Genomic DNA, 16,448 nt, shown 5'->3' with positions numbered 1-16,448 from the left:
TCCTGGCTGGCAATCTGGAGCAAAACAAACAAACAAACACATTCTCTCTCTCTCTCTCTCTCTCTCTCTCTCTCTCTCTCTCTCTCTCTCTCTCTCTCTCACACTGACATGCCTTGCTTTGGGGGTCTACGTTCTTCTATTATGGAGGGAAGACTATTCCTTATGGCAGTGGGCTTCATATTTCCTGTCTGAGATAAAAGTCATTATTCTTTAGTTGGCTGTAGTTCTAACCAGTAAGATGCTCACTATAAAGCAGGGGACTTCCCACTTCTCCCGCATTGGAGAATCCTTACTTGTGACTGCATTCGTGAATGTATTAGTGGGAACCCCAGTCTGAAGTTGTTAAGTCAAGGGCCGTTGGGAGGGAACCTGATGTTATATGCACCTGTTCAGGCCTTAATGGGAGCTGGCCTGCTTTTCCTTCTTCAATTGCTCTGATTTGAAAATACAGGAGCCTGTATTAAGGGTGGAAGAGAGGAAGATGGAAATTGACGTCAGAGTGATAGGGCACGATGCCAGCAGCTAGTTAAACTGTGGGTGTTTCTGCTGGGTCTCAGGCTCACTGCTAACCAGCTACTTAGTGCTTTCTCCGAGACTCCCTTCACTGACAGTCTCTTGTTCTGGGAAAAGCCCTGTCACACAGCAGTACTGTCCCTGCTCCTGAAAGGGAGGTTCACTTGCACCTTTTCTGCCGGGTGGTTCTCTTTGGTTGAGCTATTTAGTATTGAAGAAATATTTTCCTGGCAAGGCCGACGCAAGCAAGGAAGGGCAGGCTGTGCTCCAGCTTGTGGGAAGTAGACAAAGAGCACAGACGTGGGCGTCTGGCGCACTGACTCAGACCCCAGCCCAGTACTTACATATTAGCTATGTGACCTGGGGCAGCTTTGCCAGGTTCCCGTTTTCTCACATATAAAATGAGGCTGATACTAAAGATGCATACACTTTAATGGGAGTTTTATGGCTACGGTGCTACTGTGCCGTGGGTGTTCAGCACATGGCGTTCATATAGGTTGGGCTCCTGTGTGTGGGAGCCCTGAAGGCAGAGAACATGGAGGGTACTAGGCTAACCCCCCAGGTCCCTAGGTTCCAGCTGACGGGGCTGTGGAGGGCACATTGTTCCCAAGTCAGCTCTCTCGGATGAAGGCCGGAGAGTCACATGTGTACCCTTTGGTATAGTCCTAAGTTTAGACTGTGTTACTTTTATTGGATATGTGGGATTGGGAAATTATTTATGTGATTGGAAGGCCATTTTTTGGTATTATCTGCAGAGTTAAGATGCATTGTTTGAGGGGGTCTTTTGGCTTGGTGGGCTATCAATCTGATTAGAAGCTCCTGGTGTTGTGCCACAAATCCTTACCCTTCTATGTTCTGTTCTTATAAAATTTGGATAACAGCATGGCTCCATCTTTTAGGAGTTTTAAGTGCATTAGCTAATGATGATCAAGAGACCTTAAAAAATATGAAATTCCCAGGAATGCCAAGAGCTTTTATTGGTACAGATTGGCATCATTTCACTTGGCATCCTTAAGAGCTGTGTTTTAAACAAGAGAATCCTAGGGCGGATTTCTGTTTCTTTTTGTTTTGTTTTGTTTTGTTTTGTTTTTTTCCTAGTTGTAGAGCAAGAGCTGACCCCCTCCCCCCGCCCCCTTCCAGGAGTGTTCAGGATGCTAAGACTCGGGCCCCAATGGAAGTCCTGAGGTAGCCCAGGCAGGACTGGCTGGCTTGGGTTGCACTGAAGTAGAGGAAGAGCCTGGGTTATAAGTGTAGTTGAAGTGAGTCTGGACTCAAGGGTCATCACCACTTCAAGCAGAGTCGTACTCATCCTGCTGGTCCCCATGTCCTCAGAGAAACACCCGGAAACACCCAACCCCCCCCCTTTCTCCTCTGGATACTTACTGTAGGGCTTCAGGGACTCTTTGAAGATGCCACTGGTAACATTTTGAATACTTCCAACTTAAATTACAGGCATTTAAGAAAGAGATGCATAGGTAGCAGTATATCAGTGCTGTATATGAGAGCCGATTTCCTCTTTATTTTGTTTCAGGCAGCGGAGCGACTGCGGTGGTTCAGGCAGCCCTATGCAAACCCAGGCAAGAACGCGTAGCCATAAAGCGGATCAACTTGGAAAAATGCCAGACGAGTATGGATGAACTCCTGGTGAGTATAAGGGGAGGAGACTCCTGTCGCTTGCTCTCCCTGGCCCTCGACTTGTGGGATGGGGATGGGTGGGTAGTGTTTCTTGGGGATGAGCCACACCCCTTTCTTCTCCCCAGGGGATGATCTATGATTAATAGTGTTGATTTCAGTGTTGGGTCTGCGCAGGCCCAGTGGTCAAAATCATATACGAATTTAGTTTTCTTTTGTAATGTACTTCATTTCAGTTGTTGACACGTTTTTTACTCTCGAATGCTTACCTTCTATTTCATATCTGAAATGAAGCACTTACATAAATTATTGGAGCTTGTTTGTGTAGATCTGACTATAGGAGCATTGGCTGGTTGTAGGAACATTTGCTTTTGGCTTAACTGACTCATTATTAAATGAACAGCTTAGCAAATGGTTATTAGTTACCCAGCAAACTGTGAAGGGTTTTGGAGTTTAATCTCATAAATATAGTTGTCGTTCTGCCTGCCAATTTTTTTTTCTTTTTTTTTTTTCTTTTCTTTTTTTTTTTTACCTTTTGGCCATTTATTTCAGGATAAAAGAAAACTGCAGTGGAGAAGTTAGCTCACTGGTTATCCCGATGCTAATCCCAGCACAAATATTAGTCCAGTAGCACCGTACAAGCGTCAACGTATGATGACAGTTGGCTCCACATGAAGGAGCCTTTTGTTTTATTCTACGTTGGGAATGGAATGGCATTAACAAGAGCTTTTTGTCTCTCCTCAGAATATAGCTTTTATTTCAGGCTTAATTACAGTACACTATAGTATAAATTAAGTTCAAGGATAAAGCTGTACTTTTCCAGATCTGTTTGGCCTTCCATTTTAAATCAGGTTACACAATGCATAGATCTCAATGGGACCGAAGCACTGGATTGCCACTCAAAGCTCAGATTAGAGCAAGGGCTCCTGCAATTAAATGTTAATTTAAACAGTAATCATTCACTTATGGAGGGTTTTTTTTCCTTGTAAAATTTCAGCCGTGCGTTGCTTGCATGGGAGTTGTACTGCATAGGCCTTACCTGTTTCTGATTGTAGCCACCAGTACAATTGTGTCTTTGTCCTCTTCCAGTCCCCAAGGTCATCTTCCCTGGGTGGAAAGGGCATTGACTAACCAGTTCGGAGAGCTGGGTCCTGCTTCAGCCACTGACTTGATTTTTAGCTGTAGTTGCATTGCCTAATAGCTTTGGGTCCTTTAAGAGGGCGCCGAAGCAGAAGGTCCTTGAGGTCTGTCTGTTGGGAGTCTTCGTTTTCTGTGTCTCTGCTTGGGGGGCATGGCTTTCTAAATCGAGAACCGTACGTTAACACTTATGCCTCCTTGTCTGAAATATCCCCGTTAAGAGCTCGCCTGTGCCGCTTGCATTGCGCTGTGGTGCTCTGCCGGATCCTCAGCCACCGAGTGTTTATGCAGAGTGTACAGCTTGAGTTACGCCTGCGCCCCGCGGTCTTGGAAGCAGTTTTCAAGCTGTGCCGCAATGCTGTGGTCTGGTCTCTGTCAAGCTCTGAGTCGTCCAGGGCCGCTGGTAGCTTTTTTTTTTTTTTTAATCACACTTGGCAAACAGGCATGATGGCCCAGTTAGGGCTGGGACCAGCAAGTGTACCTTCACAGGCTGTATGTAACTCAGCAAGCTGTCTGTTTAAAGGCGGTGCTTTTCATTCCTCTGGTGCTTGGCTCCATCAGTCTCTCAGAGTTTGTCTATTAGCAGTAGTTAATTTTTCTGAATCCTTTCATCTTGCTGCAGCACCCAAGCTCTAGAGAACACATGCATACTTATTTATTCAGTAAAATAAAACAACAACATTCTCAGTTTAAAGGATGTTAAATTAATAAATGAATGGCTTTGGTCTTTACTTTGAACCTTTGGCCTTTCGGTGTCTTGATGTATTTAGAGATGGTGGGAGGAATGGCTCTGGTACTTCAGAATATACTGCTATTACTAGCCTGCCCGAGGTCATCAGGCCTTTGTGGTCCAGATGACGGACATAGGAGCTTTGTGTGGAGTAGAGTGACAGCGCCCTTTTGACCTCTGCCACTGCTGTTGCTTGCACTTTCATTATTCCTATGGTTTCACATTTTGGCAGTGTTTGGACATCCGGTATCCTAATAATCCTTTAATTCCACGAGTGTGTATTATCTCCAGGTTGGGGCACTGCCTCGTCTCATAGAGGGTGTCATGTGTTAACTGGAAACCATTGTTCTTAGAAGGAACAATGGCCTACTGGGGACTTTATCTTGTGAGAGCATTATGTCATAGAAGTCACAATTATCAACTATTTACAAGCTCCTGGAACATCTGCCTCCCCCAAGGGATCTTTCACCCCCAGACTGATACTCCCTGCTCTGTTCCCTACCCTCAGTTCTCTCCCCGAGTTCATGGCCCTTGTCCCATGATAGGAGGGATCTATATGCAGGGCCTGATGTGACCTCACATAGCCGTTTTCCACACAGAGCCACAGTACCTTTCCTGTACTCATGGCCTTGACTCTAGGTTTTACTGAGTAAGGAGACAAGTTGTTTAAAAGTGTTAATCATGGTGCCAGCTTCTCCAAGAATAAAGGGAGGAAAACTAAATGTCAAATGAACTCATGGGTACTGAGTAATTGCTGATTTAAACTTTCCTGCTGAAATGAGTTCGCCTTCAGTTCTTCAAGGTTAAGCTGGTTGAGGATACAAAAACACATTTTCTGTTTATCTGATAGATACTTAAATATCATTTCTATAGAGTGCTTCGTCTGTTAGAAGGTTAAGCCGCAGGGGTGTATATTGAATTTCAAGGCTGACTGTTCGTGCAAAATCTTGTTTGATGTAGTTTAACAGTAACTCGAGGAGAGCGCGCACCCGTGAATAGTTGCATTCAAGTACTTACTGACTGACTGACGTTTAAGTTCCCCAAACTTGGGCTTTCTCTCTGTATGACTTTACGTTTTCTTGTCTGTTGCGGAGTTTGCCTGTGACTGGATGTATGTAGCCTGTCAGGATGAAGTGACCATTGTGCTTCATGTCCTCCTCTTTCAGCATGTGCTCTGGCCAGTCTAAGATTTGTTGACCCCCATACTTAAGTATCAGCCCGCATTCTAAGGAGGTCCTGTTATAAATGGGAATTTAAAGTAGCTTACCACCTCTGGAATGCATCTTTTAGCTGTGAAGCAGGGATCTGTGAATTTCACATTTACCAAAGGCTTTAGATGCTAGAAGGTTCTCGTTCCTCGGTCTAGCAGTAAATCAGTCTCTTCATTTGGGACGAGGAACAGTGAGAGTTTTGAGCAGTGGACGCCTTTCTTTCCCCTGTGCTGGTTGGGAGCTACTTCAGCAGGGTGATGAACAGATTGCCTGCTCTGCAGTGGGAATTTTCAGACTCGCTAAGTGAGGCTGACCCTTGTCATGCAGACTGGTGAGCGCCTTTTGGAGGGAGCTCTGAGCCTCTTGGAAGGGTTTGCTCCCTGGTTTGGGGTCAGCTTCAAAGGTTAGAAACACTGCCCTAGGGCACCGATGAATCTTCTTAAAATCCATTATAGAAGCAGAGAATTAAGCATCTTTTTTGAAGGCATCTTTCTTTTTAGACCATCATCAGATGATAAAATAAATTCCAAAAACATACCATTCTTTTCTATTTACCTTGTAATTTAACTTTTCTTCCAGGATTTTTTTCTTTATCCGGAGGCTACTGAACATTTTTGACTCATGAGCTAATTTGGCTGAGGTTTTGTTTTTGTTCTTTGTTTGTTTGTTTTTTAAGGATCTCATCATGCAGCCATTATTTGCCGTAAACATCGCTTATCCTGCCTCAGTCTCCCATGTGCTGGGATTATAGATGTATGCCACTATGCCCAGCATTTTCTTGAACCCAATTTCTAACCATTCACCTCTTCTCTTTGGCTCTGACTTGGGTCTCTGTGTTTTAGGTCTTTCTTAGGTTTAGTTATGGACAACTCAAGTTCATCTCCCCTGTGCTGCTGAACTATCATTTCATTATTATTAGCAGTTGTAATTATTAGACCACATGCTGTAGGAGGAACCTTAATCCAGCAGCCAAAGCTCCCATTTCTTTAAGGGAGCAAGGCAGGGGGAGCAGAAGAGAAAAGAAAAGAAAAAGAAAGGAAAAAAAAATCGTTCAGGGATGACATTATGAAATTATGTCATGATTTCAGTTTGTGATGGATGACAGATGTGGCCAAAGTCATTTCAAAGGAAACAATGACAGTATAAAGTGCTGGCTGCTGAGTGCCATCGGAGGGGAAAGGAAAGGTCCCAGAGCTAGAGGATGTGCCTGCTTCCTACTTAACCCAGCACATCTGCCCAGGGTAGGGAGAACTCACCCTGGGGCTCCCTCTCCTTCATTCAAAGAGAATCACCTCCTTAGATGGCATGGGTTCACCTCCCTGAGAGTTCTAGGATTGCGGCTGTTTGAAGCTAAGGTCTTCCAAAACATACGCTTTCAGATTCCCTGAAACAAGAACACAGATTACTAGCAAGTTGTGCCGTGCGTGCGTTTACTGCAGTGTTGTGCTGTGGAGATGAAAGTCTCCTGTGAAGTTCTGGATCTGCGCATGCCTTGTGCTCTCCTCTCCACGTATGCGTTGACCCCAGTCGCATCAGTTGTCAGAGTTCTGGCTTCTGCCCTTGGCTTCCTCCATCATCCTCGTAAAGACAGTTGGCTCTGTCACAGACAAGAGTCATCCATAAATCCAGACATTTTTTTTTTCTTCTCCTCAGCAAAAAGACATTACTTTCTGCTGCTGGGGCTATTATTTTTCTATTCTTTTCATCTCCTGTTCCCTCTCTCCCTTCCATCCTCTTTTCTCTCCTCCCCCTCGTTAGAAGCATAAATTAGCTTTGATTTATAGAGTGTTTTGGAGAAACCAAAGCTTTGGATCGTTCCCTAGTTTAATGATCATTTTGAGAGCAATAGTTAACCTCTAACCGTAATTAGATGCAGGATTTCCAGTCTCTTCATCGCAGACCTTCTGAGAACAAGTCCCCCCTTTATTAGAGGCTTAAAGGAAACAAACAAGCAACCCCTTCCCACCCCCAAATAAAACCAAACCTTGTCTGTGTTGTGTTAGCAAAGCTGGTCCTTTTTCAAGTCATGGTTATTGTTTATTGCAGTAAGATTACTCTGCTTTAGAGAGCTTCCAGCTTTGCAAGTTGGCCTCCAAACAGTAGTTTATAATCATCCTGGAGGAGTTTCTAATTCCGCTTGAACATATTCATTTTCTAATTAGTGAATTGTCTACCCATCGTCCAGCTCATTCCTCCTCAGATGTGGGACCCATTACATTCGGCTCTTCAGTGCAGTCTTTTACCTCACGCCTTCAGTGATGGAATGCAAGCCCGCTTCACCGAGTGCAACACTGCTTGAGCAGTTTAGGTTTCAACCGAGTATTTTCTACTTCTCACCACACAACTCCGGAATCGGTTTCATCTGTTTCAGTGTTTTGAGTGTGTTTTGGTTTTTTGTTGTTGTTGTTGTTGTTGTTGTTGTTGTTTTTAATTAAGTGTTGCCCAGTTGGAGGCAGGGTTCAGAAGGGAATTTGGGGAAGGACTATTTTGAAGACATGGACACATGTTAAATAAAGGAGAGAATAATTACTTATGTCCAAAGCAAATCCACTTCTGTAGTTCTGAACTTACATTGGCCTATAAATATGTATAATTTGGTTGGAAAAATAGTTTTCACTTTTAGAATGTCACATTTAAAAGTTATGTCATAGTTTCTTCACATACTAATAATATGTGAAATTAATAATTAAATAATACCAATTGAATTTATATTTAAATGCAGTTGTTAGAAAATTTTGCTGAAATGGCTAAATTTGATTTTTCAAAAAGTGGTAAAAAAATGAGCACTGCAAAAGAGACTTCTTCGGGTTTCTATTTTGTCAGCAACAGAGACCTATCTGGTCTATATCATACCTAGGAGCTACCTAGTGTAAACTCATGTGCACAAGAGGAACAGACCTACCTCGTGTATACTCATATACTCAGGAGGAACAGACCTACTTAGTGTACAGTCATATACACAGGAAGAAGACACCTACCTAATATACACCCATATACACAGGCAAAACAGAGACATACCTAGTATATGCTTATATACACAGGAGGAGCAAATATATCTAGTGTATACACATATACACAGGAAGAATAGACCTACCTAGTGTACACTCATATACACAGGAGAAACAGAGACATACCTAGTATACACTCATACAGAAGAGAAACAGAGAGCTACCTAGTCCTAGTATACACTCATACACGCGGGAGGAAGTGTGGATGGCACTTCAGATTGGCTGCGTCTTTGGTCATGTGTCTCTTTTTTTGTGAGGCTGAAGACTGACTGTGGGGCCTCATGCTGAGCAAGCACTTTGCCACCCAGCCCCTTACATGTCTCATGGCTCTGCACCCAACCCTTGCCATCTCTCTAGTGCTCCAGGCAATGTTGGGGTTGAGACAAATGCCTTTGCTCTTGCCTGCTGTCTTCTTTTCTATTTTGGTTTGTGTTTTCCATGGGGAATAAGTCCATGGCTGCAAAGTGAGCTCTGTGCAATGTGCAGGAGACGCTTGCTGAAGGCTGGGGGCAGTTCTCCCTTGGGCAGGTGCTTCTTCCCTGGCAGAACTCCAGTGCTGTGGGATAGGTTTACCTCACTTTTCTGCTCACTGAGTGCTGGCAAGACAATCTGTAGCATTGTTGGCATCTGGCTTCTTGGTTCCTGGGAGTTTGACATGCCAGTGAACAAAGAAATTGTCATTCATTCATTCATTCATTCATTCATTGCTTTCTGAGAAAAGATTTCTCTGTGTAGCCCTGTCTATCTTGGAACTCACTTTGTAGACCAGGCTGGTCTTGAACTCACAGAGACCCACCTACTTCTGCCTCCCAGTGCTGGCATTCACACCACTCTGTGCTCTTCGTTTTTATTATTATTATTATTATTATTATTATTATTATTATTATTATCATTATATGAGCCTTATTCTGGTTCTATGGAGCTAACCTCAGAGCTATGTGTGAGCTGTGAGTGTGTATGTGTGTGTGCGTGTTACACACATATTCATGGCTGCTACTGTTTATTAAAGAACTGTTTAAGGCAACTTAATTTTTCTTTTTTAAAAAAAGCTTCTTCATACTTTTTTGTTTGTTTTTGTACACAGTTTCGTGTCCCCACAACCAATCTCATAAGACCTGGGATGTCCACTCTGCTCTCTCAGTGAGCAGATATTTCCCCAGTCTCATTCCCTACTACACCCGAGGGATTTTCCGAAAGGTGGACCAAGCAGCCTGGCGCTTCACACTGTGATGCCAGCTCTCTTTTTTTAAAGCGTTCCGACACTGATTCAAGCCAGTGCAGAATTCATGCTTCTCTAATAAAGATAATTTTTTCTTTCTGATTATAATGTCTAGAACTTTCTCATTTATATTCTTGCTGTCAATTAGAATATACTCCCCTAAACTCAGATAGCAGGCCACGAGAAAACAGTGGCAGAGGTAAATGTCAGAGCACATTTCTTTTTTGTTGTTCATTTGTCACAGTATAAGATAGAGTATTTGGCTCACTCCTTGAATTGGGTTTTCTCTGTTGATATTTGTCCCCTAAAAGATGTAAGGGATTGCCTCCTAATAGTATATCACTTTCATAATTAAAAATTTGCTGTGACATTTTCATAATTGAAAGTGGCAGCCAGTAGAATACTTTGCCCTTGTAAACGCTTTGTTAATAGTCTTCTAATTTTTGGCAAACATTAAAAATGACTTAATTTGTATTATGTACTTAATATAAAATTAATTAATGTAATTTGTTTTGGAGCTAGAGCGTCGTGTTGCCAGGCTGTCCTATGTGTTCTGTGTGTAGCCGTGAATGACCTTAAACTGCAGACCCTTCTCCCTTCACTCAGCAGACGGAGCTCGCTGTTATGTATGGTGCTGGGGATGGAACCCAAGGTTTCCCGCATAGAGGGATCCCCAGACCTTAGTCTTTCTTATTTTAAACCCTGCTTTTTTATGGTATATGGTTAGTAGGCATGGGTCATCCTTCCAGACGATGCTGTTACTGTAGAAATACAAACTGGAGAATTACTTTCTGAAGTCTTTTTTATAAGTTTTCTTATGCCCATATCATTTAAGGAATCGTTTAGCTACTTGGAGAATGTCAGATATGTTGTAAAGGTGTGTTTTGCTATCTCGTGCATTTGGACAATAAGATTCATAACTGCTGCATGTTTACATTTCCCCTAACTCTTCTCTTCTCAGATGCTTTGCTCTTTGTCCTTTACACTTCTTTCGCATGAGTATATAATTAGATTGTTCTCTAAGACACTTGGAGGCAGCTTCCCTGGATCCGCAGAGTGTAACAAGGGGTTATAAATGAACCCGACACAGAGTGACCAGGAAGCACAGATGGCGAAGGTCCAGCAGCAGCAGCAGCAGCAGTAACGCTGGCTCCCGACTCCAGTGTCCCCATCTGTGTGCAATACAGGAAACTCTGTGAGCTGGCAGGGCCAGTGGTGGTGTCGCATGAACCTTCTCCAGGAACAGGTGAACAAGGTGCCAGGGTCAACCCTGTGCCTTTGTGGCTGAGTCAGGCACTTGTAACCCTTGCATTGAGTGACCGACCAGTAGCCCAGGCTATCTTTGAGTGCAGTGATACATGCTAGAGCTGCGAGGGAAGGTGTGCCAACCCCCCTTTGCTTTCCCCACACTGTGCCTCAGTGGCAGGTGATATCAGTCCCATTTTACAGGAAGGGAAAGTGAGACGCCACAAGGGTAAATGCTCAGCCAGGATGGTCAGGGTGGTAAAAGACAGAGTTAGGGGTCTGAGTGTGTGGGCAGGTTCTATGTATGTAGCCCAGGCTGACTTCAAAGCTGAGATCCTCCTGCCTCAACCTCCTGCCTCAACCTTTCCAGCCAGCTGCCATTTTACTGTTACCTGTTCCCATGACATCAAACAGCTGGCACATTACTGTGTGTCCCCTGTTCTTCTGTCTCTGCTTTCTGATCTTCTCCTCAGTTTGAGCTCAGCTAGGCAGCACACAGGAGGCAGGGCCTGACTTCCTACCTGGCCCTCAGGCAGCATTTGGGTTTGTTTCCCAACCTTCCCTCTGCCACCTTGCTGACCTCCAGGCTCAGTCTGAAGTTCTGCTCCTGAAAGTGGTTCTAGGTCTCACAACATAAGCATTTCGGGAAAGCCGGCTACAAGGTGCCCTAGGTGTGACCCAGGCCTGTCCTGTGGAACCTGAATATTTCATTTGACCCCAGGTACACATTCCAGTTTCAGAAGCCTTGCCCCAAATTATACTTCTGCATAGGCTGTGATCCAGTTAAGGGAATCAGAATTGGATCTTTCTGTAGGAAGAACTGGTTACAAAGTTTTTATTCCATCCTTTGATAATACAGTAGTATTTTTTTTTTTTTGGTCAAGGCAAGACAATTTTCTTACATATAAACACTGGTTATTGATTGTCCTTTTTGATTAATAGTCTGAAAGATTGGCAGTTAGGAAGCCAAGAGGCATTCATTGACAGGAGTATATGGCGATAATTCAGAGAATGTCTGCAGTCAGCATACTTCATCTGCTCCCGTGCTGTAGGAGTTGGACCCCACCCCATGCTTCAGGCTGAGTCGGGGAGGTGTTCCCTTTTCATCGGGTGATGGTGACTTGGAAAAGCGGTGGTCTGGGATGTGCTTCATTTCTCCCCCAGAAGCATGTCGTGGCAAAAGGGCACGATCCCGGAAACAAATGACACCAGACCTTAGGTTTACTCAGATCCCTAGAGAAGGAGCTCGCTGGCTGAGGGGCGTGAGGAAGGAGAGCATCTGCACAGGACAAAAAGAAAATACAAACGTCAGTCAGTTTCATGGAGCTCTAGGAGGAGCTTTAAAGATATGGAGGTATTAAGGTGTGTGCCTGGGTTAATGCACTGCCATCTTTTAGCTGAGTTATCTGATGTGCCTGATCTTTTGGGTAATTTGAGGATTAGGTAATACCAGATCATGCATGGTAGTCGCCCAAATTGGGATGTGCTGGTTTGGCAGCCTAGTTAACTCGACGTTAACCAGAAGTGTGGGATAGAATTTACGTGTGGCTGAATGCCACGACCCCCCTCTCTTTCACGAGTGTGCTTGGCTTGTGTAAAGCTGCTTTGGTGACCAGGGGTGTCTTTTGCTGGTGAACTATGGGTGAATGGTTTATAGTCATAACTTTAAACACCAATCCAAAACCAGCATGCCCTCGAACATTGGGAAAATGAGCTTTATCCAAGTTTTTCCATGTATTTTATTTAACAGCTTTGCCATTTTATGTAATCCCACAAATGTTGTTCTCTGTGGCAGTGTTTGCAAACTGAACTGCAAAGCGTTGCTTTTCTGATATCTTGGTGAGTGAAGAGATCTCAGTTAATGTACAGAAGCTCTTAGACCCTTCAGCAGGGTTCCGATTGCCAGTCTCTCTCTCAGAGTGAGCCATTGTGTCTGATGGTTCTCAAGTTTGCTTTATCTGCTCCACACTTGTCCCCTCCCCCCTCTTTTTTTCCCCTGGAGGAGTATTGACTGAGGCATAGTTTGTGGAATGGTAAGCTGGCATTTCCGCATTTAGCATAGTGCAGAAACAGAGGCAGTTTTGTCTCCTTTTGGATGAGGGTTGAGATATGACCCATAAGATTTGAAGCTGCTCACCGAGACCCAGTTCTTCTTAGTTCTTCTTGCAGCTTGCTCAGGCTTCCCTCCCTCCACTCCTTCTCCCCCTCTCCCTGCCCCCTCCCCTCCCCCTCTCTCCTCCCCCTCCCTCTTCCCCTCCTTCCCCCCATGATGATGATGATGATGATGATGATGATGATGATGATGATAATGACGACTTAAGTTTAGGAAAGCAGCATACAGTTCTGTGTTGCAGAGCCTTTGGCTGGTGGCATGACAGTCATCCGGGTAATACACTGGGCTGGTTCTTCTGTCCTGTGTCTGGCAAGACAAATGCATAACTAGGCAGCCTGACCAAAATGTTGTCCTCTGTGCATACCAGTTCTCTCAACTCCACTGACTCCTATGAGGTCTTCTAAAAAAGTCTCAAATCATTCTCTTGGGGGCAAATTCTTCCTTGAAAAGGTTTCCACGGCCTTTTCTTCCTTTTCTGAGGAGGCAAATCTTGGGAGAACTGGAATTTCAGGGGGGGGGGGCGTTGTTTCAATAGTCTGATAACCAAAGAGAGAGAGAGAGAGAGAGGCAGAGGGAAGGATAATTATAGTACTGTATCATGTTTTTCTTTCTTTCTTCTTCTTTTTTTTTTTTCCTTACAGAAAGAAATTCAAGCCATGAGCCAATGCAGCCATCCCAACGTAGTGACTTATTACACCTCCTTTGTGGTCAAAGATGAGCTCTGGCTGGTCATGAAATTACTAAGTGGAGGTAAGTGAGTTTCATTGTTTTGTGGGAGCCATCATACTGAGTAAGATTTTAGACTTGATGCCCCTCAGTCCTTGGTTTGAAAGGCCTGACTTTTTTTTTTTAATTAATGTATGTATTTACTTTACATCCCAATCACAGCCCCTTCCACTCCTTCCTTCACACTGCCCCTTCCCCCCCTTTCTCCTCTGAGAATGGGGAGGTCCCCCCACCCCCAGATTCTAGCACACCCTAGCACATCAAGTCTCTTTCAGGACTAGGAATATCCTCTCCCACTGAGGCCAGATGAGGTAGCTTAGTTAGGGGCACAGGATCCATAGACAGGCAACAGAGTCAGGGATAATCTCCACTACAATGGTTGGGGGATCCGCATGAAGACCGAGCTACAGTTCTGTTACATATGTGTGGGGGTCGGGGAAACTAGGTCCAGCCCATGCATGCTCCTTGGTTGGTGGTTCAGTCTCTGGGAGCCCCCAAGGGTCCAGGTTAGTTGACTCTATTGATATTTTTGTAGAGTCACTATTCCCTCAGGGTCCCTCAGTCCTTTCCTCAACTCTTCCACACAACTCCCTGAGCTCCATCTAATGTTTGACTATGGGTATCTGCATCTGTTTCAGTCAGCCGTTGGGTGGAGCCTCTCAGAGGACAGTTATGCTAGGCGCTTATCTGCGAGTATAACAGAGTTTCATGAACAGTGTTAGTGGTTACTGCTTGCACATGGGATGGTTCTCAAGTCATTGGTTGGCCAGTCCCTCCGTCTCTGCTCCATCTTTGTCCGTGTACATCTTGTAGGCAGGACAAATTTTGGGTGGAAGGATTTTTGGTGTGTTGGCATCCTTATCTTTCCACTGGAAGTCCTGCCTGGCTATAGGAGGTGGCCACTTCAGGCTCTGTGTCCCCCACTGCTAGGAGTCTCAGCTAGTGCCACCTCCATAGACTCCCTGGAGTCTCCCCAACCACAGGTCTCTTGAATACCCAGAGATGCCCCTACACCCCAGCCCCTGTGCTGATTTCTATCCACTCTCCAGGGCCTTTGTTGCCAGCGCCCCCTACACCTAATCCCCCCACCACACCCCAGTTCACCTCCCTACCCCCCCCATCTCCTCTCCTGTCCAGTTCCCTCCCTCCAGCTACCTCTGCTGACTATTTTCCCTTCTGAGTGAGATTCTAACATCATGCTCTGGGCTCTCCTTGTTACTTGGCGTCTTTAGGTCTGCGGATTGTAGCATGGGTATCCTGTATTTTATGGCTAATAATCCAGTTATAAGTGATATATACCATGCATGTCCTGTTGGAACTGGGTTATCTCACTCAGGATCATATTTTCTAGTTCCATCCATTTGTTTGCAAATATCATGATGTTTTTAATAGTTGCGTAATATTCCATTGCGTAAATGAACCACATTTTCTTTATCCAATCTTCAGTTGAGGGACATCTGGGTTGTTCCCAGTTTCTGGCTATTAAGAATAAAGCTGCTGTGGACATAGCTGAGCAAGTGTCCCTGTGGCATATGGTAGAGCATCTTTCAGGTATATGCCCAGGAGTGGGGTCGCTGGGTCTTGAGGTAGAACTATTGCCAATTTTCTCAGAAACTATCAAATTGATTTCCAGAGTGGCTGTACAAGTTTGTACTTCCTCCAGCAATGGAGGAATATCCCCCTCACCCCACAGCCTAGTCAGCATGAGCTGTTCCTTGAGTCTTTGACCTTAGTCATCCTGATGGGTGTGAGGTGGAATCTCAGGGTTGTCTTGATTTGCATTTCTCTGATGACTAAGGATGCTGAACATTTCTTTAAGTGCTTCTTGGCCATTCGAGATTCCTATGTTGAGAATTCTCTGGTTAGTTCTGTATCCCAATTTTAAATTGGGTTATTTGGTTTGTTGGTGTCTACCTTCTTGATTTGGATATTAGCCTTCTGTCCCAGGTAGGGTTGGTGAGAATCTTTTCCCATTCTGTCGGCTGCCATTTTGTCCTAGTGTCAGTGTCCTTGAAAGGCCAGAGCTGTAGGTATTTACATCCGAGGCCTTTCATAATTAGGTTTCATGTCCTCGAGTCTGTGTCCCCTTCTCCGTGTGTTAAGTATCCCACCCCATTCCCTTCTAGGTTAGGTGATTCTCTTCCCCCTAACTACCACGTGTTCTCAGAGAACCCTATCCCTTCCGCATCCCACCCCGCTTCTGCCTTAGAGATCTCACCTTTCCCCATGTACCCATGTCCTTTTTGAAGCCACCATTTATTCCTTTCAGAATCATTGGTCAGTCTTTGTGACCAATGCATGTCTTTGTGCATGTGCATGTGTGTGTGTGTGTGTGTGTGCTTGTGTGTGTGTGTGTGTTGCTAATGATCAAACCCAGGGCCTTACACATGTCTAGCACCAGACTGCACCTTAGCCCAGTCTTTCTTCTTCAGAGTCCTTTCAAGACAATTCAGGTCCTTAGCATGTTGCATTCTGTGATAAAGGGAGAGCTCTGTAGACTCAGGCACTTGAATGGTAAGCTAGCATGGTGGAGTTTACGTTCCTATTCTGTGTTTTGTCACATAATTTTCACATTATCTGTGGTGGCTGGAGGCTGTCATCCTGGTCAGTGCAGAAACTTCAGACTCAATGAAGAAAGAACCACCATCGAACTTGATGCATTGAACCTGGTATCCCCTGACTTCTCGCTACATTTTGTTACAGTTTGCATGGAGAGAAGTGCTTGCCACTTTCTCTACTGTTTTGAGCAGAGTCAGCTGCCCTTGGAAGGAGACCTCCAGCCTAGCGACAGTTTCCTTTCCATGCTCTCTCACATCCATGGGTTTTACTTGCAAACAAAGCAACACGTCAACCTCAGCGTCAGAGAGGGATCGTAAATGGTAACCGCTGGCATTCATGTACACTTCCTCTGCTG

The 16,448-nt window shown here is 44.6% G+C and overlaps 1 protein-coding gene across 2 annotated transcripts in view; it reads left to right on the top strand.

Annotated features, from left to right (window-relative positions):
* Stk39 (serine/threonine kinase 39) overlaps positions 1-16,448 on the top strand; it is a 260,451-nt gene that overhangs the window by 60,920 nt on the left and 183,083 nt on the right. For both annotated transcript variants that reach the window (XM_021192061.2, XM_029536818.1), the window contains exons 2-3: positions 2,045-2,157; positions 13,450-13,558. In XM_021192061.2, the coding sequence (XP_021047720.1) occupies positions 2,045-2,157; positions 13,450-13,558 (222 nt within the window). The remainder of the gene's footprint in view (positions 1-2,044; positions 2,158-13,449; positions 13,559-16,448) is intronic.

This window comes from Mus pahari, chromosome 3 (assembly GCF_900095145.1).
Source record: "Mus pahari chromosome 3, PAHARI_EIJ_v1.1, whole genome shotgun sequence".
Taxonomy (NCBI): Eukaryota; Metazoa; Chordata; class Mammalia; order Rodentia; family Muridae; genus Mus; species Mus pahari.
The sequence above is the reverse complement of the archived record's forward strand: the minus strand, read 5'-3'. Positions and strand labels throughout refer to the sequence as shown.